At 47.7% G+C, this 24,836-nt stretch overlaps 1 protein-coding gene across 1 annotated transcript in view; it reads left to right on the top strand.

Annotated features, from left to right (window-relative positions):
• The window catches only part of Rab27 (RAS oncogene family member Rab27), a 141,991-nt gene extending 117,565 nt beyond the window's left edge, over positions 1 to 24,426 (top strand). Inside the window, exons 3-5 of the mRNA XM_075692373.1 lie at positions 7,856 to 8,019; positions 14,536 to 14,922; positions 20,962 to 24,426. Of these exons, the coding sequence (XP_075548488.1) occupies positions 7,856 to 8,019; positions 14,536 to 14,908 (537 nt within the window). The 3' untranslated portion in view covers positions 14,909 to 14,922; positions 20,962 to 24,426. The remainder of the gene's footprint in view (positions 1 to 7,855; positions 8,020 to 14,535; positions 14,923 to 20,961) is intronic.
• Positions 24,427 to 24,836: the final 410 nt, after the last annotated feature.

The raw sequence follows: 24,836 nt of genomic DNA, 5'->3' as shown, positions 1-24,836 counted from the left end.
GAGGCGAGACGGGTTTTAAGAGCTCCACGGACGGCGACCCGTGCGCGCAAAGTGATGCCGCCGTTGCACCTTTTTCGATCTCTCCGCCATCATTTGTTCGAGAGCCTGAACTCCATAGCTTAGCCTGCGCTCCAGCTTCGGTTACGTTTCAGTGCACACTGCGCTCAAACTTACGCCGCGGCTCGTTTGGAAGCGCTTTTTTTTTTATTATTTCAATACGGACGCGCAGCACCAGAAGTTTTACGTTAAAAAAGGAATGGAACAAGTAGGAATGTTCAGTAACAGTGAAGTAGGCGCAGGCTGTTCCTCAATGTAGTTCACTGCATTCGCTACCACTGACAAATGAAGGTATGCACAGTAACAATTTTAACGCAGAAAAAATACGCAGATCCAAGGCGACGTTGAAATCCGAGTGATTCGAATCTTGTTTGAGTTAGCTATGTAGCAGCAGTGTCACAGGTGCCACGAACACAGCCTCGTGTCCTGTAGCTGTTAACTATCGGTGTCGTGAGGACGAAGGCGATGCGTGTTGCTTGTCGAGGGAAGAATGCTCATCAGAGGTGTATTGGCGACGAGAATTAAGTATACGACGCATGCGTAGGTACACTTAGGGCTTCTGCAATCCCTGTGTCACATTTACACATGCGTAACCACTCTGGGAGATTTGCCGAGAATGGGGCACACGCCCAGTGACGCATGCATGTTGTCCATTCTGGCTACCGTTAGCTACCGTTAGACATCGCTGCTGCCTCAGGAGCGGCCCGGCGGCCGCCGTTCCCGCGCTCTAGAGAGAGAGAGAGAGAGAGAGAGAGAGAGAGAGAGAGAGAGAGAGAGAGAGCTCTTTATTGAAAATGCATAGTGTTCAGGCAGCGTATTTTCGCCTTCGTGCTACTCTGGAGGGAATGGCACGAAGGAGAAAAAAGGCTAGAAGAAGGTAGTCATGAGAAAAAAGGGGAAAAAAACAAAAAAATGCAGGTCGTGTGATGTTATCAGTAGTAGGGTAAGTGTCCGATGCGACGCATGTAGATGGTAAATGCAAAATAAAATAAAATAGCTGTTTTGGTGAGACGACGTGCGTGAGTCATAGCTTAGACAGCAAACCAATAAGAACAAGAAGTTCAGGGCTTTGCGCTGTTTTGAGGGGCAATGCCAGGGACCCAGCATCCGTGTCAATGTCAAAGGGCTTTGCTCGAGCTTTTCCATGGTATACCTTCTATTGATGTCGCTCGTCTCTGTAAGCTGGGCACTCGAGCAAGACGGGCTCTAGAGATTGTACCGCGCCACAGTTGTCACAACGTGGATTTGTGGTCTGGGCATTGCGAAAAAGAAGATTGTTCCTGTATGTAACGTTCAGCCGAAGCCGGTGATGGACGGTCTCCAAATGCTGTGGAAGACATTGTGGTAGCCTTGATTAGAGTTCCGAGTCGACGTTGAGTAAAAACTTGAAATTGTCTGAACGTGAAGACCGTCTTCTACGCCGTTCACTGAGTACATATCGATCGCTTCGCTAAAGCTGCAGCTTCAATTTTAATGAAAAAACACTTTTATAAGTTATGCGATCGTGCCCTTTGCGGGCTGCCTCATTTACCTTTTCATTACCTATTATACCGCAACGTCATAGAAGCGACTGAAATGCTATCGCATGTCCAGGCGTTAGATGCCAAGTGGCGCAGGCATGCTATGTCCTGGACCAAAATGTAATTGCTCGATTTAGTGTTTTTCGTGCAAAGGCTTTGCAATGATGCTTGCGAGTCTGTGAATATTGTCCATTGTTGTTGAAGTTGCTGTAGTACGAATTTTAGCGCATGTTTCATCACGTACAGCTCAGACAATGTTTATGACGTTACTCGCTCTAAGCGCCATGAAAATGTCTGGTCTGTGGAAGAAACGAAAATACACAGGAAGAATTATGTTGCGCAGAGGAGCCGTCAGCAAATATGTGCTTCGTAGTGGAGTAAGCTTCTCGCTCATGTAGGCCAGTGCTGTCTCTAAAATAGCGGCTCAAGGCATGTTCTTCTCGGAATCTATCCCAGGGATGTAATTTCGAATGTGTAGAGGAGACATCATCCACGGAGGGAACTGTTGTGGCATGATCTGTGGTGCCTGTTCGGGGATAGTGAGTCAAATTTCGCCAACAGCTTGTCCCGAATCAGGAATAATTTTGTATTTTGATATTACTCAAGACATGATTCTTGTTTTAGACCAAGTGCCTTATATGTATGCGGGTGGTTTCCTGAAATCGTAGCAGGTCAAGACTTAAACAGTGGGCCTCGGCTACTGTCCCTATACAAGAAGACCCCCTTCCGAGGACCGAAACAAACACGCAGGCTATTGTTACGTGCCGCTTCCAAGCTTTCCTCATTATTTGGGGACAGTCGCTGCAGGATAGGAAGGCTATAGCGCAGGAGGCCATCAAGATAAGCATTACGAAGCGTCAGCATCTACCTGCAGTCGTTACCCCGCCAGGGTCCAGCAAGAAAATTAATAATTTGGGATGCGTCGGAGATTCTCCGCCGTAACATTTTCACTTCAGGTGTCCAGGAGAGGTTACGATCGATCAAGACACCGAGAAAGCGATGCGTCCGTACGTAGGGAAGGGATCGACCACCAAATATTAGTGGGTAGCCATCCACACAAACAAGGGTGGCGCCGACTGTACACATTGGTCCAGGTTGTTTTCTGCTCGATAAGACTGCATCCGTTAAGCGGGAAGCAGAGGCAAAGACAGTTTCGTTTTAAGACATGAGTATCGTTGTCGGGAGGTGTGTGTGCTTAATGGTATTCGTCGTTATTTACGAGGAACGGTCATCGTGCGTCGTGCACGTGAACAACGAACTACTCCCGTGTTCCAAACTTCATAAAGTCTTCCTTTCATCCGCATCTGGGGTAACGGTCCCGTTCGCGTGGTGTCGGCACAAGCGCGATAGATCGAACATGCGCACTGAGCGGCCTCCTACACGTGCAACCGTTGACAAGAAAACGCACGGCGTCGAACCAGCGAACGTTTTGCGCCACCACGATGCCCTCTGTGCATCCGCGTCCAATGGGACTATTGATTTCTCTCCGGCGGCAAAATCAGCGGCGAACGTTCTGCCCGTGGCGCCCGATTTCTACGGCGTGCCGGCGAGGTTCCGTAATCGAGAATTGTTGCGCGCCGCCGTCCAAACCTGCCCCGGGGGACCTGCGAATTGTGCCGGAGAGTGCCTCCGCTCTAGCAGGGATCCTCGTGCTGCGCACGCGGTTGCCCAATCTTCACGACACAACGCCGTGCGGTTTCCTCGTTCCGCACGCGTTAATTTGCATTCAGGATAGACTTCCGTGGACGCTGTTTTGTGACGACTGCATCCGGTTGGCAAGACAATTGGGAGCTAGAGATAATATGATCGCTTTCGCCGCCCCTGCTTCGTACGGGTAGTGGACATCAAAATTTGGGCGATAGTCGCCAACGCGGTTATTCACTCGGAAAATATAACTAACTGCTAGCTAACGTTTTAAATAATAAATCTAAGGGGTGTATTGTAAATACAGGATTGGAGTAATTACTTAAAGCGTAATCTTCTGACATTAAATTTGCGACTAGAACCAGTTTCAAGAAATACGAACTCAAGTTGTGCCGTGAAATGCACTGTTGTTCCATGTAACAATATTCTATAGAGAGCAGTTTTCCACAGTGTGGAAACATTGTGAGTTGTGTATATTCCTTCCACCCCGTCAAAGCTTACTGCGTACAGCCCTGTCCTATCGATAGCAATATACATAAGTTCGAGACCGCACACCGTTACCTTGGACTCGCTTGTGTTACAGGCGAAGCAGTTTCGTTCCTGACTGGCTTTCGCACTGTGGAAAGTGTATTCAGTGTCTACTGAGAAATAAAGACCTTAATGTCGATGAACGTTCATAACAAGGAGGTAACCTCCTAGCACGTAGTGGGTTAGACAGCTTAACCGTGTGTTCGCGGTTTTTACAGAGAAGCTGCATATGGGCTAGGATCCGGGATTCCGCGTACGTATACAAAAAACTGTCATCATCAATGGCTCCTACCCCCGTAAGCAAGCAAAAAATGAAATGGCTCATAGCCCCCTAAGGCAGAGGCTTCAAGCACTCAGCAAAGTAAAGCGAACAGTGCTTACATTCTTTGGAATCATGCATACAACATACAAAACAGCATGTCGAAAACTATCATCATCAATTACTCATACCCCCGTAAGCCATGGCTCATACCTACGAAAGGCAGAGGCCACAAGCACTCGACAGAGTGAAGCGAGCAGTGCATACATTATTTGGAATCACGCATACGACATACAAAACAGCATACGTTTCAATAAAGAACAAGCTCAAATAAAGCATCCGGATCATATAATTGATGATTAGGCGCTCGTGATAGCAGTGCGAAGTACGTAGCGCTCCCCGCACACTTTTTCCAGTAAAGATTACTGCTGCTCAAGCTGCCGGTGTGACGTCCCTAGCCTTTCGTAAACAAAATTACCAGCCTAGCAACTGATTTCAATGTTGTTGCAGCACCGCTATGGGCGGCGGCGCGCTGTCAAAATTACCATTATCCCATTCCTTCAATTACTCTAAAATGGCGCTACTACTGTTACTCTAAAGTCATACAGCATTGCACCCCCCCCCCCCCCCCCATCAGCAGTTGTAGTGGTGGTTTCCAACAGCTTCGCTGGACATTCACTTTCGCAAGGCCGGGATGGCGAGCTTTCTTTTTTCTTTTTTTTATTCTTTCCTGAAGGTTTGCCCTTGCGATTGCTTACGAATTGGTCCCTGGTCTGCACTCTGCTGGCCCTTCAGTGTTGAAACATTTCTAATTAATATTTCTGTTTATAACGCGCTTAGAACATGGAGCCTGCGATATTCATTAAAGCTACCTTTCCAATATATTATTGCGCACCGAAGAGCAATGTTCATGCATTTCTTTAAAGAAAAAAATGCTGCGCTGTGTAGGCTGTTAATACCACTATTCATCGTGCTTATTTAGGCGGGGCACATGTCTTGCTTTCTTGCTTTCCTGCACAATTTGGCTGATTCACGTTAATCTCAGACGATTTCTTTCGTCTCTATGGGGCGCTAGCTACACTGCATTGCGAACAAAAGGCGGCAAAAAGAATGCTCGCTCTTCCGTAACAATTCGATAAGCCATCGCGCAGGCAACGCACCGCTGCGCTCCCTCTTTGTGCTTTGCCCTTTAATGCAGACGCGGCCACTCAACTCTTGACTACAGATGTCGTCTCTCTGCAGGCTTACAAAAGCTACCCTAACAACGACGAATTGGGACCGTCTGTGGGCAGTATATATGTAGGCGCTATATCGGCTAGGCCTCTCGTGAATCCTGTAATATATTCCTAAGTTAACTAATTATTAATTAACCTTTCAAAGTTATATTTGTGTTACTTTCACGGTAAGGAACTGATTATTAGTAAGTAAATTGAAAATCCAAGTACCGTTCTTTCTGCTCTTTTTTTTTTAATATCGCGCCGAAACTCCAGCGCAGATACGTCAGTGTGACGTCACATATTTCAAAGTACCTTCTCGTATTTTGGCCACTGTGTCTCGGTAAATGTTCGCTTAAGGCAGCCTTCGGGTTTTATAGAATACAATGCCGAAGCGAAGAAGGCACTCGAAGAGCCAAAGCCACTGCTTGCAATTCATTTTTTCAAGAGCGGACGCCAGATGCCTTCCCTCGAGTCTCGTCCGAAAAGCGACAAAAAAAGCACTGGTACAATCCGGATAATCGCCACAGCCGACTCCAATGATTGGACCCTACCATGAAATTTAGGCTACCACTAAAAATTCAGCGCAGCTGTGCCAGCCTTCTGCACAGACTTAGGCTGGGAGTGGCCTTTACGCGCGGGCACGTGCACTTCATGCGACGCACACTGTAAGATAATTTACACCCTTAAAAGGGAGAAAGGGTGTAAATGTGTCTGTAACTCACACCCTTATGGTGTGATTTGTATAGAATACACCCTTACTCACCTTGAAAGATGAGTAGGCTTATAGTAGACGTAATTGCTTGTTATGTTTTAAATCTTGCTTCCGTCGTCACCTTCACCCATCGTGCTCCTCCCTCTTTCTTTCCCTCTTCCCCTTCCCCCACCACAGAGTAGCTAGCTAGAGGAATGCACCTCAGGCCGACTTCTCCTGCATTCCGTGTAATTAAACTTTTCTCTCTCTCTCCCTCTTTCTTTATTGACAATACGTCTGCTAGTTCTGAACAGACGCCATCCAAATCTATATGACCCAACGCCGAGCTGGTGCGGAGAACTTGAAGTCGGCGTCGCCACCTGCATTTTGTGGTTGCGCCTTTTTCGACTTACCAAGCTTCCAATGCCTTGCTACTTTTTTTTTTTGCAATTTACTAGAACCATAGAACTTATTTTTCCCTTCGGTTTATCTTCAAGTACATTTCTTATCGTCTATCTGTGCCCCGCAACCTTTCGAACGCCTTGTTTGCAGGCATTGCTTCACAAAACTTCACTGTCTGTCCATATAGTTCACAGGAAAATGTCGACAGAACAAAGTACTGATTGATTAATTTTGTTATCGCTGCTTTAGTTTATTTTGCACCATAATAAGGTGGTTTTTGTGTATGTGTGGGCACCAATGTATTCTAGAAACTCTCTCTCTCTCTCTCTCTCTCTCTCTCTCTCCTTTACTTTACACAGCGCCCTCGTGTCAGTCACGTCATGCACAAAACACAGATAGCCGTAGCGGGTATCATTTACTATTGTATAAATGCGTAATACAGCTTGTGCGACGTTCTAGGTAGGCGCCAACATTAGACACTTCCGAATAACGAATCGAATATTTTCCCGTTAGATCCGGTCGGCGAATCGAATGGTCAATATTCGTAAATACGAATATATTTAATAGCGTTCGAGTATTTCAAAATTGTCAACTAGGCGCAATCTAACATAAAATTGGAGGAAAAGTAAGATAACTTGCACTCCCGCGGGCATGTTGTATAGAAATAAAACGTGACAACTTACGTAACGGAGCAGGCTACTTCTCTCACGAAGACAGATCTTACCGGCTAAACCACGATCATTCACACTATCCAAAGGTTCCTTGGCTTACCAACAAATTGCATATTTGTTTCCGAGGCTCAATCTGTCGGGTTCTTAAGAAAGATGGCTTCAAAATGTGCAGTCTAACTACAAACACTTGCTAACGTTAAAAAAAAATTAAGGGGTCTTACATGCAAACCACTTCCTTAATCTGGTGCACACCGTAGTAAGAGGCTCCGGAAATTTGGACCACCTGAGGTTCTTTAACGTGCACCCAAATCGAGTTGCACGGGTGTTTTCACATTTCGCCCCATCGAAATGCGGCTGACGTGGCCGGGATTGGAACCGCAGCCTCGTGCTTAGCAGCCCAACACCATAGCCACTAAGCAACCACGGTTGGTTCTTGCTAACGTTATTAATACTGGGATCTGAACACTGTTTCACAATAATGGTGATAACAGCTGTTCATTACTCGAAAACTATTCCAAAAGTAACTGATTCCGCATGTCCTTCTGTGCCCTGATTGTAGTGTAGTTGTGTGCACCGGATCTTAAGACTGTGCTTCACTTATTCATGTGGTTTGACTTTCAAATTGTGTGCGTAGTTGACTTTAGGTTTGAGTGCATTTTTATGTAAATTCTTTATACCTCTGGCCTTCATTATTTGCATTAAGAGGAGTAGCCGGCCAACATCTCGTCGAATATTTCTTTTATTCGCAAGTTATTTTATTCGTGTTGGATTCCCTCTCATCAGTCGCTGTTCACGCACGCCCCTGTGCATGCGACGCCTTCTCGACGCCCGTGTTCCCCCTTTCGAACTCCGCTTCTCCCTCGCAGACGTACCGCTCTCCCGAGGGCGGCGGCCGCAGCCAGCGCATCTACCTGCAGCTGTGGGACACGGCGGGCCAGGAGAAGTTCCGCAGCCTGACCACGGCCTTCTTTCGAGATGCCATGGGCTTCCTCGTGCTCTTCGACCTCACTAGTGAGCAGTCCTTTCTCAGGTGGGTGCACGCACACACACGCGCGAGGCCCCTGGCCGGCAAGCCGCGCGCGCGCCCAACGCGCGTGTTCCAGACTTGAGACAACTCTAACTGTAGCGCACCGAACTAGACCGACGCAAAAGACGAGAATGGTGATTGTGATGATGAGGGTGAGGACGCAAATTTCGTTTGTCGCTAGCGCGATGTGACAGTCTAATTTCAGAGCGCTTTCTTAGCACAGATCCAGCGCTCGCTAGATGTGTGCGATCGCAGACAGAGAGATATATTTATTTACAGAAAGGCAGAGAGCTCGGCCTCAGCTATAACTTGCTCTTGCCTGCTACTCTACACTGGAGAAAAGGGACGGTGAGGAAAAAGGCTGATGAATGATGATGATGGTGTGAGGAAGAGATGCGTATGTACAAGTTCACAGAGTTGTGGCATCTCTAAAACCGTGCGCCCAGCCCAGTGACTTGGAGAAAGGCTATAGCGGCACATGTTATCAGGGATGCGCTGTTTACATTAGGCCAAGTACCTACAAGAAACTCGTCTGATAGCGCCCTCTTATCGACGTTTGCAGTGGAAGAGACCAGTTGCTGTCGTTCTTGCGCGTACGCAGGGCACACGCAAAATATACGATCAACCGTTTCTGGTACCTTACAGTATTCACAGTTTGGGCTAGTATCACAGCAACCTATTAGATGTCTACAACGCTTGGTGAATGCGACACCAAGGCGACTCCGGTGCACCATGCTTGCTTGGCTTCTTTTGAGCTTGTGAGGCGTACAAACTTTCACTTCTTGGTCTCATTTGTATACTCGCTTGTGTCGTCGATCGCAGAGACATCTGGAAACTGTGGCACGTGGAATGAGAAGCACGCAGGGCACGAGCTTGTACTCCAACTTTGACCGGCAAACGACAGCTCATGTTTATAGCGCCGTGTCGTGTGCGTCTCTCGCTCTCGTTTCGCGTTTGTTCTGTGCTAGTTAAAAAATGGCTCAATCCTTCAATACGCACCAACTCGCCCAACTTTCTTCTATAATTGTCTTACCCATTCATCGCTTTATACGTCCAGTATGAACAAACTTTACTTTTTTACAGCAAATGTATACCGGCGGGTGATAGGCCGAATTTAACAGCAACCCTTTATGGGCTGGCAAGTCGACCGATTTTTTCCCGCGACCGGTTCACAGCCTGACTACGGAAGTTTATCCCAACTGCTCAGACTCCATCACGAAAGTGCATTCGCGCGCAGCTCGCGGCCGTTCTTTCCGTCTGTCGCGAGGCAATTCATCGAACTGTATAGCTGTACACGTAAATGAAAACGCACTCCCCCCCCCAACCCACTTCTAACTTTCATTTATTTTTTTCACTTGCGCCCTATACTGTTCACCTATTAGCACCCTTAAAGATATTTTTGTCCATAACTCGCTCCCTTGCGGGTGTAAGGGTATGAGTTACAGACAGATTTGCACCCTTAAGAACCATAAAGGGAGTAAATCAGTTTACAGTGTAGAGCGACGCACAGGACCTAGCGGCGCCATTACAACGTCCTGAATGCGAGTAGTTGCTGCTCGATATAGTTCGGGTCAGCACACGACCAGGGCGCTACACAAGGGCCTCCTTCCGCCCTGTCTACTATTGTTATGTTGAAAAAAGGATATATTACGTTTGCGGAAAAATTACGACGCGTACAAAAGTGCAAATAACAGAGCCCTCTTTAAGCGAACGTTGCATGTAGATTCGCCCCGTTACCGTAAGAGTATCACAGGTCTTCTTAATTTTGCAATTTGGTTATTGGAGCGTTACACGTTATTGCTCGTTCGCCACCTTCCCGACAATGCCGGCCCAATGATGGAAACCTAGAGTATGTTAAACCACACGAGCACTGACTTCTGCGCAGAATTTTTATCACGCATTTGGTATTGCGCCATTAGAGATGTATTTATTTTGCAACGTCCTGACTGATTTCTTATGAGACCTATAGTAAATTATATTAGGTTTTGTCATGCCGAACTGCGCGTGGTTTGAGACGCTTTTGAACCGCGTTGTGAAAAAACGGCACGATTGCGCGTTAGCGCGAAAGCATCTGCATCCAGGAAGCACAGTTTTGCTGCGAAAGCGTCAAATGGCTCATAGAGTGAGAAATTCGACGTCTGTCATCCGGACAAGCGGAATACGGCACCGAATTCCCATTGGCTGCGACGCAACGTGACGAGCGTGCCTCGACGGAGCAGAGCGGGCGAAACGGGGCACCTGCTGCTGCATCAGCGCGCCAGGTGTTGCGTGAGGGGAGAGGACTTCGCCGTGACGACACGTCGTTCTCGCTCTCGGAAGCGTGCGTTATCCGCGCGTTCCTTGCCCGCGCAAGCTCTCGCCTGCGCTTTAACGGCGCCTCGGCAAGGCAAAATCAAACCGCGCCAAGCCTACGCTTTCTAGATGACAGGCCTGTGCACCCTGCTTTATGATGTCTTGCAACTTGGAGCGAAACTTCCATCGCCAAGCCCGGCGTAAAGAAAGCGGTGACGTCAAAATCACGGCGACTTACTCGGGAGCGTGCCCATCAGATTCTATGGCAGTCGGGCAAAGTAGCCCGATGTCACGGATCGAAGTGCATCGGCCTTGTGCTGTCTATCAAAGCGACTCGACGCGCTCGCTTGCCCGCGAGGAGTTCATAACTCGATGTACCGCTCAGTGGCGTTCAATTGGACATTAATGCTTTCGCATTCACAACTCATAAGAAGGGATATAGGTGTACTCGGCTTTCTTTTTAGACTGGCACGACGCGAGAAGTGTTATCAGCTGCGAGGCCTGCAGGAAATTAGGTTTCAGTGCAGGGAAGCACCAGCTGCGTGACTCACCTTTCGTTTGAATTGGTCAGGCGCCACACGGACGGTATACGCCGGAATGAAAGCAGCCCAAGGCGATACGAAAACCAGCTCGCCTTTACCGTAGCTACGAGACCTGAGGTTTCGTAATGTCGACCCACCGTTCACGTGCCTTTACTCACCCTTAGTCGGCTTCGTAGGCGGGCACGGCCCATAACTGGTACGCTGTCCCGAAAGAGGCCGCGGAAACGAACAACTCTCACCAGCGCAGCAAACCTGCGCAATGTCAGAACTATCACTTATTTACTAGACCTACCAGTTAACAACCGAGTTGTATTGCCTCTGCGCGATTTTATTCACCTTTAATCGCTGTAGCACAGCATGCATGCCTTCCAGCCGTCGTGGTGGCGTTGTGGCTTTGCATGGCGCTTCGCTGCTAAGTCCGAGGACGCGGGACCGAAACACGGTCGTGGCGGCGGCATTCCGATAGGGGCGAAATGCAAAAACGCCCATGGGGGGGTACCGCGTACATTGAATGCATGTTAAAGAACCACAGGAGGCCAAAATGAACCCCGAGTACCTCCCTAAGGCGCGTCTCATAATCACATCGTGATTTTTGGCACGTAAGACCCCAGAATTTTCTTTTCTTTGGGAGCAGCACGCCTGGCGGAATCCAAAAAGGAGCCCAGGCGAAATGCACTCCGAGACGACGAAAGAATTAAGGCTTTGCAAGTGCCGCCAATAACGGCAGACTACGCGGACGTTTTATTGGCGCGATGCGCGCCGGAACACAGCTGTGTGTACTTACGTCACCCCGAAGATCAGACTATATATGCCCCAGGGAAAGCTGCTGATTATCAATTGAAGTCAACGAGACTGTGCGTGGCGCAACTCTAGATTGACTGAAACGATATACAATGCGAACTTGGCCAATTGTGAAAGCGGAGGTTGAATGAGCCAATAGGATCACTGTGGTGAGCCATTTCACCGTTTCCGAGGCAGCTCTCTGCGCGCTGCGCTGAACTGGCGCAAGAATCATCGTTTGCTCTCGCCAGTACGGCAACGTGCACGGTAGTAGAATACCCGCAAGGAGTATACATATACCCTAGGCTGAACCAGTGGTGGATGGAACCGGTCCGGAACGGCTCCTTCATTTCTGCTTGGGCTCGGTTTCAAGGTGACCGAAGAAGTATCGGTTTGAATCAGTTCCGGTTGGGATGGAAATAACGGTTCAGCTACGGTTTTCGGATCAGTTCCGGTTCAATGCGACGCCCTGCATAGCAGAGTTCCACAAGATTTCTTGCTTTCGGAAGGCCAACTTCGCAGCTGCACCGCGATTGTTGGAAACAAAACTCGGAATTGCTACATTCTGCCATATGGCACATTGACAATGGGACCAGTGCTGCGAATAATTTTCATTTGTATTTATGACACATAAGCATTGTTCCTTTCCTTCTTTCGTTCTTTCTTTCTTTTCTCTCAGAAACTTCGCTAATCATACTCGCTGGCGGTCTATGTGCATTCTCTTCCACTGCACTTGCACTTTTGAAACGCGAGCGCCGCTCAACAAATATAGCAGTTGTTAGCTTGCGCCCCATGTCGTGTGTTTGTGCATTTCTTTTGCGTGTAAAGCACTTATAACACAAGCCTAGCTGTTAGTTTGCCGTGTGACTCGCCTTTACGTTGAAATGGTCAGGCACGACACGAACGATGCGCTGAACTAAATTTAGTCGGCAAGCTAAAATCAGCAAATGCCGGTTCCTCATAGGCTTTCTGAATGGTTCGAATGAAGTTACTACTGATTTGGCACTTTGGCACATAATTTAATGTTATATTCTTTCTGTAGCTGCAGTCCATGCAATAGACGCAAAGATGCGCACGTACGCTGTCACTTGTGCAATACAACGCAACATTCGAACGTTGCGTTCGTGAACATCGAACGATGCAATGCAACGTTCGATGTTCACAACACGATGCATTTTGGCGCAATGACTGATGAAGGCCGTTTGTGCTGCCGGTTCTCCACTTAAAGGAACGCTGCCTCCAGCTGTCGCGCAAAGCAATCGCACCCGCAACTTTTTCATAGCGCATCATATTGGTAAAACCGACGACGATAAAACTTTTTCACCTTGAACACGAGGGTCGTTGCATAATGTCCACAAACCACTTCAAGTTCAAGGGATATTCGTGAGAGAGGAAAAATCGTCACACACCAGTCAACATGACGAAGCTATACAAAGGAAGCCAATGCCGGTTTCTCAGAAAGTGTCGCAGTGGAAGGGAAATCCTTCCTGGTCCCAGGATAGAACACGGAATCGATGCATTTTTGGGATGGACGCTTTACCCTCTCGCCCGAGCAGGACCATTTTTTCTTCGTGAAAGGGGGAAAAATGGTCAATCACTCGAAAGTACAGCGCACGTTTCTCCGAAAGAATTTCCGCGGAACTTATTTGCTTTAGTCAGCGGCTCTGTATGGTCACGGTTGTTCGATCAGCGTTGCACAGGTGTGTGTGTTTTTGCTCGAGCGACTGTGGTATAGTTCATGCATTGTTCTCTCCCCTTCTGCTGGCATTTTGTTAAATATTGTCAAGGGCGGCAATGCTGTGTTCAGTACTTGTACGATGACGAAGACGACGGTGGAGCTATCTGGTGTGCGCGCTATATACTAGCCCTACCATTGCGACAGCGTTGTGCGTCTTGCCTTGTAAATATGTCCTCTGTATTGCAACGGCGCCCGATACCGACTTGAACACTATACCTTTTAATAGCATTCACTATATTAGTCGCCATCTTTCAGCTTCTGATTCCTCGTATTCCTCGTTCTCTCCCTGCACCCACAGCTTAACTTACAGCGGAGTTTACTAATGATGACGATGGATGTGTGTTGGTGTTCTGACCATCGCCCGTAACAGCATGTAGCTTCTACCCGTAAAAATTTTATCAATTAGCAAAGTCGCAACGTCCTCTTGGGCAAGAAAGACGAAGTTTAGGCAAATCCACGTACTGTACCATTCATTCCTACGCTGTCTTAACCACCATGCCTACAGCTGCCGTAGACACTAGCGCCAGAATTTCCTCAAGTAATTTTGTTAGGAAACTGAACGGCTTTCAGCCAAGTACTGACATATTGTCATAGCGCCGTAACCTGAAAATGCCGCGCTTGTCAATGTTTGTCGCTGTCGGCGCGTTAACATATTTGGTTTGTGAATCAGTGGTCATGCATTGCTGAGACGCCTGCTCTCGTCAGAATCATCGAAGCTAAGCAGCAGCAAGTCCTTCGGAAGAAAATTATGGGGAGGTGCTGATAGCTCCACCTTTCAGCCTTCTGCCGACAAATTGTTCGAGTCCGCCGCGATAGCGAGACACTTGCGGTTCCGAGCGAACATCGCGAAAAATAAACTCAACTTACAGCCAGACGAAGACTGTGTCTGCTTTTGAACTGTGCATCGCGAACCAGCTCAGTCAGCCACTATATGAAAGTTGTCGTGTCTGCACCAAGTAATACCCGCTCCCCAAACTCTGAAACCCACCTTAGCTAGCGATATTTTTTGCCGTCGACAGCTCGATGAGTTCCATTTTCGCGCGTTGCCGGAGGTCCGCATCACACTCTGGGCACGAGACAATGCAGTACGAGTCCTTTGTAGTGGTGCTTTTTTTTTTAGCAGTTCTGTATACGTGATTCACGTGTCGCTCTCTTCTCCTCGAACAGCATCCGTTCGTGGCTCGAGCAGTTGCGCACGCACGCGTACTGCGAGAACCCGGATGTGGTGCTCTGCGGCAACAAGGCGGACCTGGAGGAAGGACGCGCAGTGACCGAGGAGCGGGCGAGGGCCGAGGCCGCCAAGCATGGCTTCCCTTACTTCGAGACGAGCGCCGCCACGGGCCACAACGTGGGACGCGCCGTGGACGCGCTGCTCGAGCTGGTCATGCGCCGCATCCAACAGACCGTGGACCGCGGCGGCGGGGGCCAGGCGCTGCCGCACCATGCGGGCCCAAGGTCTCCGCTCACTGACGGAGACCCGCTGCGAAGGGCCCCCGGCGAGGACCCGCTGCCGCCCACCCACAATGGCTGCACCTGCTAGTGTTAGGCTGCACGGTGAGCCCCATGTGAAGTGCAGCCGCCGCAGGCGCTGTTTCGCGCTGAGTCGTCTTTGAGTCGCTGAGTCTTTGTCAAAATATTCGAAGCCACTCTGCGAGCGACCGGATTTGTTGCCAGGCGCCGTTGCAGCACTACGTTAGCACACAGCGCTCCGAAAATCTAGGCCCATATTCGCAGAACTTCTCTTGTGTAAGTGGTCATCCACGATTGGCCATGGTCTCGTTCTCACGCCGATCGCTATCATTAGTGACCTATTAGTGACCTATTACTGCATCTATCTATCTATCTATCTATCTATCTATCTATCTATCTATCTATCTATCTATCTATCTATCTATCTATCTATCTATCTATCTATCTATCTATCTATCTATCTATCTAATCTATCTATCTATCTATCTATCTATCTATCTATCTATCTATCTATCTATCTATCTATCTATCTATCTATCTATCTATCTATCTATCTATCTATCTATCCATCCATCCATCCATCCATCCGTCCTCTTACGCCCACCCAGTGGGCCAAGTTGCCTACCAGCTTGGGCCATTAGGTATGTGCTCGTGGTCTTGATGCCGTCGTGATTTAACCATCGTCGTCATTCCAGCTTTCCAGCTTAGTGATCTGACTCTGGCAGAACTGGCGGAACTTTCGAAGTTAATCAACAAGCGTAAGACAGCTGACATAAGGAAGTATAATATGGATAGAATTGAACAGGCTCTAAGGTACGGAGGAAGCCTAAAAGCAGTGAAGAAGAAACTAGGAACTGGGAAGAATCAGACGTATGCGTTAAGAGACAAACCCGGCAATATCATTACTAATATGGCTTAGATAGCTCAAGTGGCTGAGGAGTTCTACAGAGATTTATACAGCACCAGTGGCACACACGAAGATAATGGAAGAAAGAATAATCTAGAGGAATTCGAAATACCACAGGTAACGCCGGAAGAAGTAAAGAAAGCCTTGGCAACTATGCAAAGGGGGAAAGCAGCTGGGAAGGATCAGGTAACAGCAGATTTGTTGAAGGAACGCCGGAAGAAGTAAAGAAGGCCTTGGGAGCTATGCAAAGGGGGAAAGCAGCTCGGGAGGATCAGGTAACAGCAGATTTGTTGAAGGATAGTGGGCAGATTGTTCTAGAGAAACTGGCCACCCTGTATACGCAATGCCTGATGACTTCGAGCGTACCGGAATCTTGGAAAAACGCTAACATAATCCTAATCCATAAGAAAGGGGACACCAAAGACTTGAAAAATTATAGACCGATAAGCTTACTGTCCGTTGCCTACAAAGTATTTACTAAGGTAATTGCAAATAGAATCAGGAACACCTTAGACTTCCGTCAACCAAAGGACCAGGCAGGATTCCGTAAAGGCTACTCAACAATAGACCATATTCACACTATCAATCAGGTGATAGAAAAATGTGCGGAATATAATCAACCTCTATATATATCTTTCATTGATTACGAAAAAGCATTTGATTCAGTCGAAACCTCAGCAGTCATGGAGGCATTGCGGAATCAGGGTGTAGACGAGCCGTATTTAAATATACTGAAAGATATCTATAGCGGCTCCACAGTCACCGTAGTCCTCCATAAAGAAAGCAACAAAATCCCAATAAAGAAAGGCGTCAGGCAGGGAGATACGATATCTCCAATGCTATTCACAGCGTGTTTACAGGAGGTATTCAGAGACCTGGATTGGGAAGAATTGGGGATAAAAGTTAATGGAGAATACCTTAGTAATTTGCGATTCGCTGATGATATTGCCTTGCTTAGTAACTCAGGGGACCAACTGCAATGCATGCTCACTGACCTGGGGAGGCAAAGCCGAAGGGTGGGTCTAAAAATTAATCTGCAGAAAACTAAAGTAATGTTTAACAGTCTCGGAAGAGAACAGCAGTTTACGATAGGTAGTGAGGCACTGGAAGTGGTAAGGGGATACATCTACTTAGGACAGGTAGTGGCTGCGGATCCGGATCATGAGACAGAAATAATCAGAAGAATTAGAATGGGCTGGGGTGCGTTTGGCAAGCATTCTCAGATCATGAACAGCAGGTTGCCATTATCTCTCAAGAGAAAAGTTTATAACAGATGTGTCTTACCAGTACTCACGTACGAGGCAGAAACCTGGAGGCTTACGAAAAGGGTTCTACTTAAACTGAGGACGACGCAACGAGCTATGGAAAGAAGAAGGATAGGTGTAACGTTAAGGGATAAGAGCAGATTGGGTGAGGTAACAAACGCGAGTTAATGATATCTTAGTTGAAATCAAGAAAAAGAAAGGGGGGGGGGCATGGGCAGGACACGTAATGAGGAGGCAAGATAACCGATGGTCATTAAGAGTTACGGAATGGATTCCAAGGGAAGGGAAGCGTAGCAGAGGGTGGCAGAAGGTTAGGTGGGCGGATGAGATTAAGAAGTTTGCGGGGATAACATGGCCACAATTAGTACATGACCGGGGTAGTTGGAGAAGTATGGGAGAGGCCTTTGCCCTGCAGTGGGCGTAACCAGGCTGCTGCATGCTGCTGCTGCTGCTGCTGCTGCTGATTATTATTATTATTATTATTATTATTATTATTATTATTATTATTATTATTATTATTATTATTATTATTATGATCTGACTCTCGTCATGCCATCGTCGTCATGCCTTCTACGCCTCCAATGATCCTAGTTGTCTAATAGCTTGGACCACTAGGTATGTGCTCATAATTGTGGTGCCGTCGGAGTCGTTGAGTCTTTTTCATTCCACCTTTATCATTCGCATTTCGTCAAGCCGTCGTCATTATTGTGTTGCCGCTATACAGTCGTCATCATGCATTCGTTGTGCTATCGGCCTCGTGATGCCGTCGTGATCGTTTCATCGTCGTCATTCTAACTTCGTCATCTGACTCTCGTCATGCCGCCGTCATCACGCCATTGTCGTCATACAGTCGTCGTCATACCATTTTCGTCATGCCGTCGTCGCCACGTTGCCATTTGGTCATTGCTATTACCTCAAAAGGTCGTCCCATTGTCGTCATGCCGTCTTCGTGATACCACCTTCGTCGTTCCATAGACGTTATTTCTTCGTCATTGCAACGTAATTGTGCTGACAACTGCGGCATCGTGATTATGCCGCAGTTGTCATGGCTAGAACTGCCGGTCCCGATGTGGGACTAGCCAGATGCGCGACGAGTTCGCGTCCTCGCCGGACCTCCAATAAAGTTTTTTCACTCACTGTCACGGCATCGTTGTTAATTGATTCGTCGTCAGGCAGTCGCTCTCATGCATCCGTTGTCATGCCGTCGTCGTTAAGCCGTCATGGTCATTTTATTATACTCACTACAGCCTCGTCATCGACTCCCATCATGCCGTCGTCGTCACGCCATCGTCGTCATGCAGACTTCGTGATACAGTTGCCATCATGTCACTGTCGCCATACACTCGTCGTCATCCCATTGAACTCGTACCATTGTCTTACCACCGTCGTCATTGCATCGTCGTCATGCATTCATTGTCATACCGTCCTCGTGATGCTGTCGCCGTCGTTTCGTCGTCGTCATTCTAGCTTTGACATTCGACTCTCATCATAACATCGTCGTCACGCTGTCGTCGTCACACAGTCGTCGTCATACCACTGTCGCCATGCTGTCGAAGTCATGAAGTCGTTTTACCATCATCATCACTTCAGTAACGTCATCCCATTGTCGTCAAGCCATCGTCGTCGTACCGCTTTCGTCAATCCATCTGTGTCATTCCTTCTTCGTCATTCTGTCGTCATTCAATTGAGATTATGTCATTGTTGTTATGCCGTCGTCATCACTGCGTCGTCGTCAGACAGCCGTTGTCATGCATTCGTTGTCATACCGTCGCAGTCATGGCCATCGTGGTCGCGACATCATTCTAGTTTAGTCATCCGTTTATCGTCATATTATCGTCACACTATCGTCGTCACGCCATCGTCGTTATACAATCTTAATCATCAGGTTGTCTTCATGTGGCTATTCTCACGCTTTCCGTTGTCATACCATCGTCATCATTTAAGAATCATCTCATTGCCGTCATGCCGTCATCGTCATTCCATCGATATCATTCCTTCTTCGTGATTACATCGTCGTCTATGCGTTGGCGTCATGCAGTAGCCGTCATGCCTCCAAGCTCATGGGCGACCTTGGCAATCTGGCGCCATAGCAAAGGGGGACGATGTCACATATAGTCGCATATATGTCGCATATAGCTGAAAGAACGGAACTCTCAGAATGATCACTACTCATGTTAATAAACATGACTTCAGAAACACGCTGTACCACTACATTGCTGGGAGAGCTTAAATCAGAAGCTAAGAATTTGGGAAATATGGGCACTCCACAAGGGGCTCTCACTCATGCTATTCAATTTAGCAATGTCCAAGATAGCAAAAAATTTTGAGAAAATTGAGGGTATACATTATGTGGTATATGCCGGTGACATAACCATATGGAGTACCAAGGGTAATGTAGAACAGACAGAGACCAGATTACAGGAAATTTTATATGTTGTAGAGAACACACTGAAAGACATGGGGTTGAAATGCTCGGCAGCCAAATCAGAACTATTGGTCATTTAACACCGCAGAAAACGTCGTAAACCAAGAGCTTACATTCCGGAAGCTTAGCCAAGAGTGTGCTTATACACTCATGAAGGATCCGCAATCATGCGGACTAGTTGAAAAAAATCAAGGTTCTTAGGTATCACATAGAAGGAAACAATGCTAACTGTAAAACAATACAACATATCTCGAATAAAACAGTTGAAGTCGTTAGGTTACTAAGGAGAATTACCAATAGACACAGAGGCTTAGGGGAAGACAGCGCTTTGAGGCCTTTGCACGCCTTTGCTCTCTGTCACTTCACTTATATGGCTGGATTATTCAAATGGAAGCAGGCAAAACTTAACAAACTTCGTGTGACGCTCAGGAAGCTCGTTAACGTAGCCCTTGGGATACCCAGTAACGCTGCAACCGACAAACTCATGAGCCTAGGGGTGAACGACACAACGGAAAAAATCGTGGAGGCCCAACAGCTAGCGCAACACGAAAGATTGACAAAAACACGAGCTGGTAGGAACATATTACACACAATAGGGTTAGAACTGAATATATCAAGAATACCAATAAAGGCTGAGGTAAAATTAAGGACTGAAGTTAGGAATAAGATCAGAAGCAACCCTCTCCCCAGAAACATACATCCAGAATATAATGTCGAAAGGAGAAAGGCAAGAGCTAAAGCACTCTTGCAGGAAGTAGAGCAGCCGAACCAACTGGCAGATATAGTTGATGCTGCCTGCGTGAAATGTAAAGAAGCATATACGGCCATTGTATCAAATCCTCAAGGGAAGGTACAAAACGCTATCACTATTTTTACCGAGGACCCCATGGTGGCGAAACAAGCGGCAAGCTCTAGCCACCAGGAGTAATAAGTGGGTCTGCTTTAACAGTGATTCAAAAGCCGCTATAAAGGGTTTTGATAAAGGCTACATAGCTGGAGTTGCAGCTAAACTTTTTGAAACATCGGGATTATGAGAACTGAAATCCGATGGTTTCCTGCGCATATGGGGAAAATGAACGAGACTCGGGTAAGCCTCAATGAGGTTGCTCATGACTTGGCACGAGGACTTGCTAACCATAATGGTCACAACCGAGCCGTTCAACATCAAGCCAGGAAACAAGGAGATCGTTTAATAACTTACAATGACATTACCAAACATTACTATCTGGGACGCAGGTAATTCCCACTGCCACATTCCAAACTGAACAGGGCTGCAGGCAGACTCACTGCGCTTATTGAAAACAGGTAGTACATATCCCACGCCGTACCACATTAATAAAATATATCCAGAGAGTGAGATTAAGATGCACTGCAACGATTGCAATTTCTCAAAAAGGCACCGGACTCGCGGTATAGACATAAAACAGGCTGATGATGTTCGCGATGTCCTCTCCTCTCCTTCTCTCACATCAACCTGCCCCAACTTGCTCTTCGCACATCACATCATGTCACTCTTTCACTCGCAGGGACGATGCCCAGAGTCAAGAGGCGATCTCCTCCTCCTGCTGCCAAGCCCCAAAACCCTTCTGGTGTCCGGCAGCGCCGAGATCACCCGAACCCCACCCGGAGGAGCCGCCTTCCCCCTCCCTGCAGCGCATCTCTCTCCAGCTCGTGCATTTTGTGTCCGGAGAAATCCCGAGAGACTCTGAGAGCGCCCGTCTGGTTGGCTGTGCGCCGCGCAACGTTATGGTTTATGCTGGCCACTTGCAGGGGGTCGGGCTTTCTGGACCAAGCTTTACCAGTGTTATTATTGGCTACGAGAAAGAGGCCGTGGTCTTCTAGTCCTCCCCTCTTCCCCCCCCCCCTTTTTTTTTGTTCGTGTCGCATTTTCTTTTCAGTTGTTTAGCCTGCTCTGTGATTATATATTTTTTTTCTTTAAGGCGGTCAGGATAGCTATACCAGATGTGTCTGATATTAGCACCGGCATCCCCTCCGACTCGCTGCAAAGGATCTAAACATTCCCGTGCATTCACGATGGCAAGACAGGAAGCTGTGTGCTTTTTTTTTTCTTTTCTTTCCAACCCGTGAAATTATGGCGCGAGGTACAAAGATAGGATCACGTGGTGTTGTTTTAACTTTCTAAACTAACTTTTCGACAATATTCTAACCTCTGTGACGTTTCTGCCACTGATAACCTGTAAAATAAGGTGCACCGCATCGTGCAACAGGAGTTATCGTTATCGTTTGCGCCGACTGTTGGATCAAGCACGTGTTCGTATGTATACTATTTGTTGGTCAGCACAATGCCTGGGTATGTTTCTGCAGTTCTCCGTTAAGCCAGCGTGCGGGAGGCGACGCAGGTGTTGCGTGTTGCGGCTTTGTAGCGGATGCCGAGGCGTATTCTTTCTTCTTTATTTTTTTTTTAATTTCCTGAGCGTGCCCATATACAGGCGCAAGGATACGTAAGGGTAAAAGCGCAAGGAAGTCAACCGCACTGCGAGACAGATGGTCTGACATCAAGCTTTTGGCTCTGGAACGGATTTGTCAATTATATGGAACCTTCTAAGCTGTCTAAGCTAATGACTGCAACGATATACCGCAGCAGTGTCTCAGAAGCCAATTCGACTGAGTATACCCATCTGCCACCCGTCTTGAATTTTATGTACACTCCCTTCTTAAACAGCCATAGCTGTGCTGTCAAGTGATCTTCATTCACTAACTGCGACGTCTCCCATAGCCTAGGGTGACATTTGCTTGGAGAGACCAGACACTCTATCCTTCATAACGCTGGTATGGTTGCATTGCTATTTTGTTCTATACGTGAAATACGTGGAAGAAAATTGGATACAGGATTTTGTCGTTTGCCAAGGGTACAGCAGTCATGGAGGAAGGAAATAATAGGAGGGAGCATAACGCAACGAGACTGAAGCCAAACCTGTTGGCCGAACACGTGATCACTCGTCAAAGTGGGCGGTTGGTTTCGGTGTTCCCGCTCTGTAGGCAAAGTCGCGGCAGGGCAGCTGAACAAGCATTACCATCATCATCATCATCATCATCACCGAATAAAAACTACTGGCATAGCTACAGGGAACCAAACTTCTCAGCAAATCTGCATTCTTGCTCCGTGATCTCGACGCAAGCGGTCACGTATTGGGCCACCACTGAGCAACTGTATGGGCTTCACGGAGCGTTCGCTTGCCAAGGCTGGCTGCATGACGTAATGCTCTCTGCTATCCTTTTCCCTCCTCCATGTACACAGCAACGGCACTACTATAGTCTGAGAGCCTATTGTTTCAAAAACGTTGGTTTCCCGTGTGTGGTATCGCTATGGTGTGTCACCCTGCACACGTTGTTATTGCACTTCAGTTTATTTTCTTTTTTGTATTTCCTTCCGTGTCGTGTTGCCGCCAACAGGGTTCAAACGAGGCACTGGTCCGCTGCACGATCTTTCAAAGCCACATCTTGGGCTCTCTGTGCCGGATTCGGTTTTCACGCAGATCCGCCACAGTTTTCGCAGCGCTAACGTCGGCGCCACGAAAACACATTCCACGAAATCGCTGTTCAGCGCATCGCCGGTGTCCACTCAAAAAGACGCCTCACAGAGCATCGCATATGACCGCGTGCCGGATAGTTTATATCGTTGACACGGTTAGCCCGCACAAATGCTGACAATCCACCACACTAAGCAGAATAAAGCAAATCAAGTGCTAGTCACCTATGCCGACTGTTAAGATATTTTGTAATTACCTCAGCCTAGAAGAGTGGCAAGTTTTATAAATGAATTTATGATAGTGTTACTGCTGCGATCGTTGCATGCAGTTTTGCGAGACCAAATTCAAATGAGTTCGCAGCTGTCACAGCGGGTAAGACGCTTCTGATAAATATTGACGCCGTATATTGAGCCATTGGCAGTTTCGGATGAGTTTAGACGTTGTTCTACAGAAGATTCTGGTAACAGATAAACTATTGGACAGCCCATCGCCTTGAGCTATCGCGAGCAAATGAAGAGGAATTTCCTTGCCAAAGAACACTATTCTCAATCATTTTACCAAGACGCTTCATGTAGTTGTGAATCACCTCGTCCTGCGTTTCACGCCTCGCACTTGTGTGCCTGCTCACCCATCTCGATATATCTTTTTCCAAATTCCTGTTTGCTGCACTCGCCTTGCAAAACCTTGCCTTGCAACACCTTGCCTTGCAAAACTCGAATCCACTTCTCGGCAGGGCGTGTTGCTGTTTACGTGAGCATGCCAACGAAATTTTCGAACAACACAGGAGTGTGTCTTTCCACGTACACGCTATTTTTCTTATACGAAAATCTACACGATACAAGAAACACGTAACAGAACTCATACTGGAACTCATGACAGCGCCGTCGTCTAGAAGATATTCCATCTACAAGATGAGAAACGCTTGCGCTTTGCTTCCGTATTCCGTGCTCGTCATTAAATTAATGAACTTAAGTTACTGGAAAGCACGCTGGCGACTATTAGGCACGTGAAATTGCGCATCGCAAATCAGACGACCTTCGCGCCTGGCTCTACGAGCTTCGTGGCGTTTAGATTCGCCCGCTGCGCTGTCACCGCCAATGCACAATTATTATGTTGAGATTTCAGCGAATCGCAACACGCGCCCGCAACACGCTCGCACGGCAACTTGACGGTCTGCGTGACCAACTTCGGGGCGTAGCAGTCCCTACACTATGGTCACCGCGAGCGACGGAGGCTTGAGACAGGACGAGCTTCGCGCACGTGACAGCAACGTGCCCCGCCGTGCGGCACGCGAATCCCATTCCACCGCGTTTCTGCAGTCACTCTCTGCAATCCTCACAGCGCGCGTGCATCCAGAGCGCTTTCTTCCCGGTGTCAGAAAAACCCTGCGTGCCTCAAGTCGTTCCGACAGTATGACGCCTGTAAGTGCAGCCAGTGGTGTGACGCCGTGCGTACGCGGTCCCTTATGTATGACCGCGTAATGAAGAAGAAAAAAGAAAAGAAAGGCGCACTGCGCAGATCGTCGTCATCGTTGGTGTGTTTGTGTGTGTGCATGCCGAAGTGCGCGGAAAGTCACGTGACGGGAGCGGCGCTAGCTGTCGCGGACCCGATCACAGCTTTCATGGCGTTGCAGACACAAGCGACTCGCAGCGTTCGCTTTGAAGTTACGAGTAAATCTTCTGCCCGAAGAGGCTGTAAGCGGCACGTCGAGAAGACTTTCTGTTATACTTGTTGAGTGTGAATAAAAATGAATTGCAAAAGAAGAACCATTGCAGCTGTGTGAAGCACTGGCATAGGCCACATATCTTTCTTACTTGTAAAGATTAGCGTGTTCGCTACACTAAGCAATGTGTGGGGGTGGTATTGTAAGCTCGCATTTTAAAGGTAACCGACGCTATTTACCGTACAAT

Source organism: Dermacentor variabilis, chromosome 5 (genome assembly GCF_050947875.1).
Source record: "Dermacentor variabilis isolate Ectoservices chromosome 5, ASM5094787v1, whole genome shotgun sequence".
Classification (NCBI taxonomy): domain Eukaryota; kingdom Metazoa; phylum Arthropoda; class Arachnida; order Ixodida; family Ixodidae; genus Dermacentor; species Dermacentor variabilis.
This window is presented reverse-complemented; position numbering and strand designations above follow the sequence as displayed.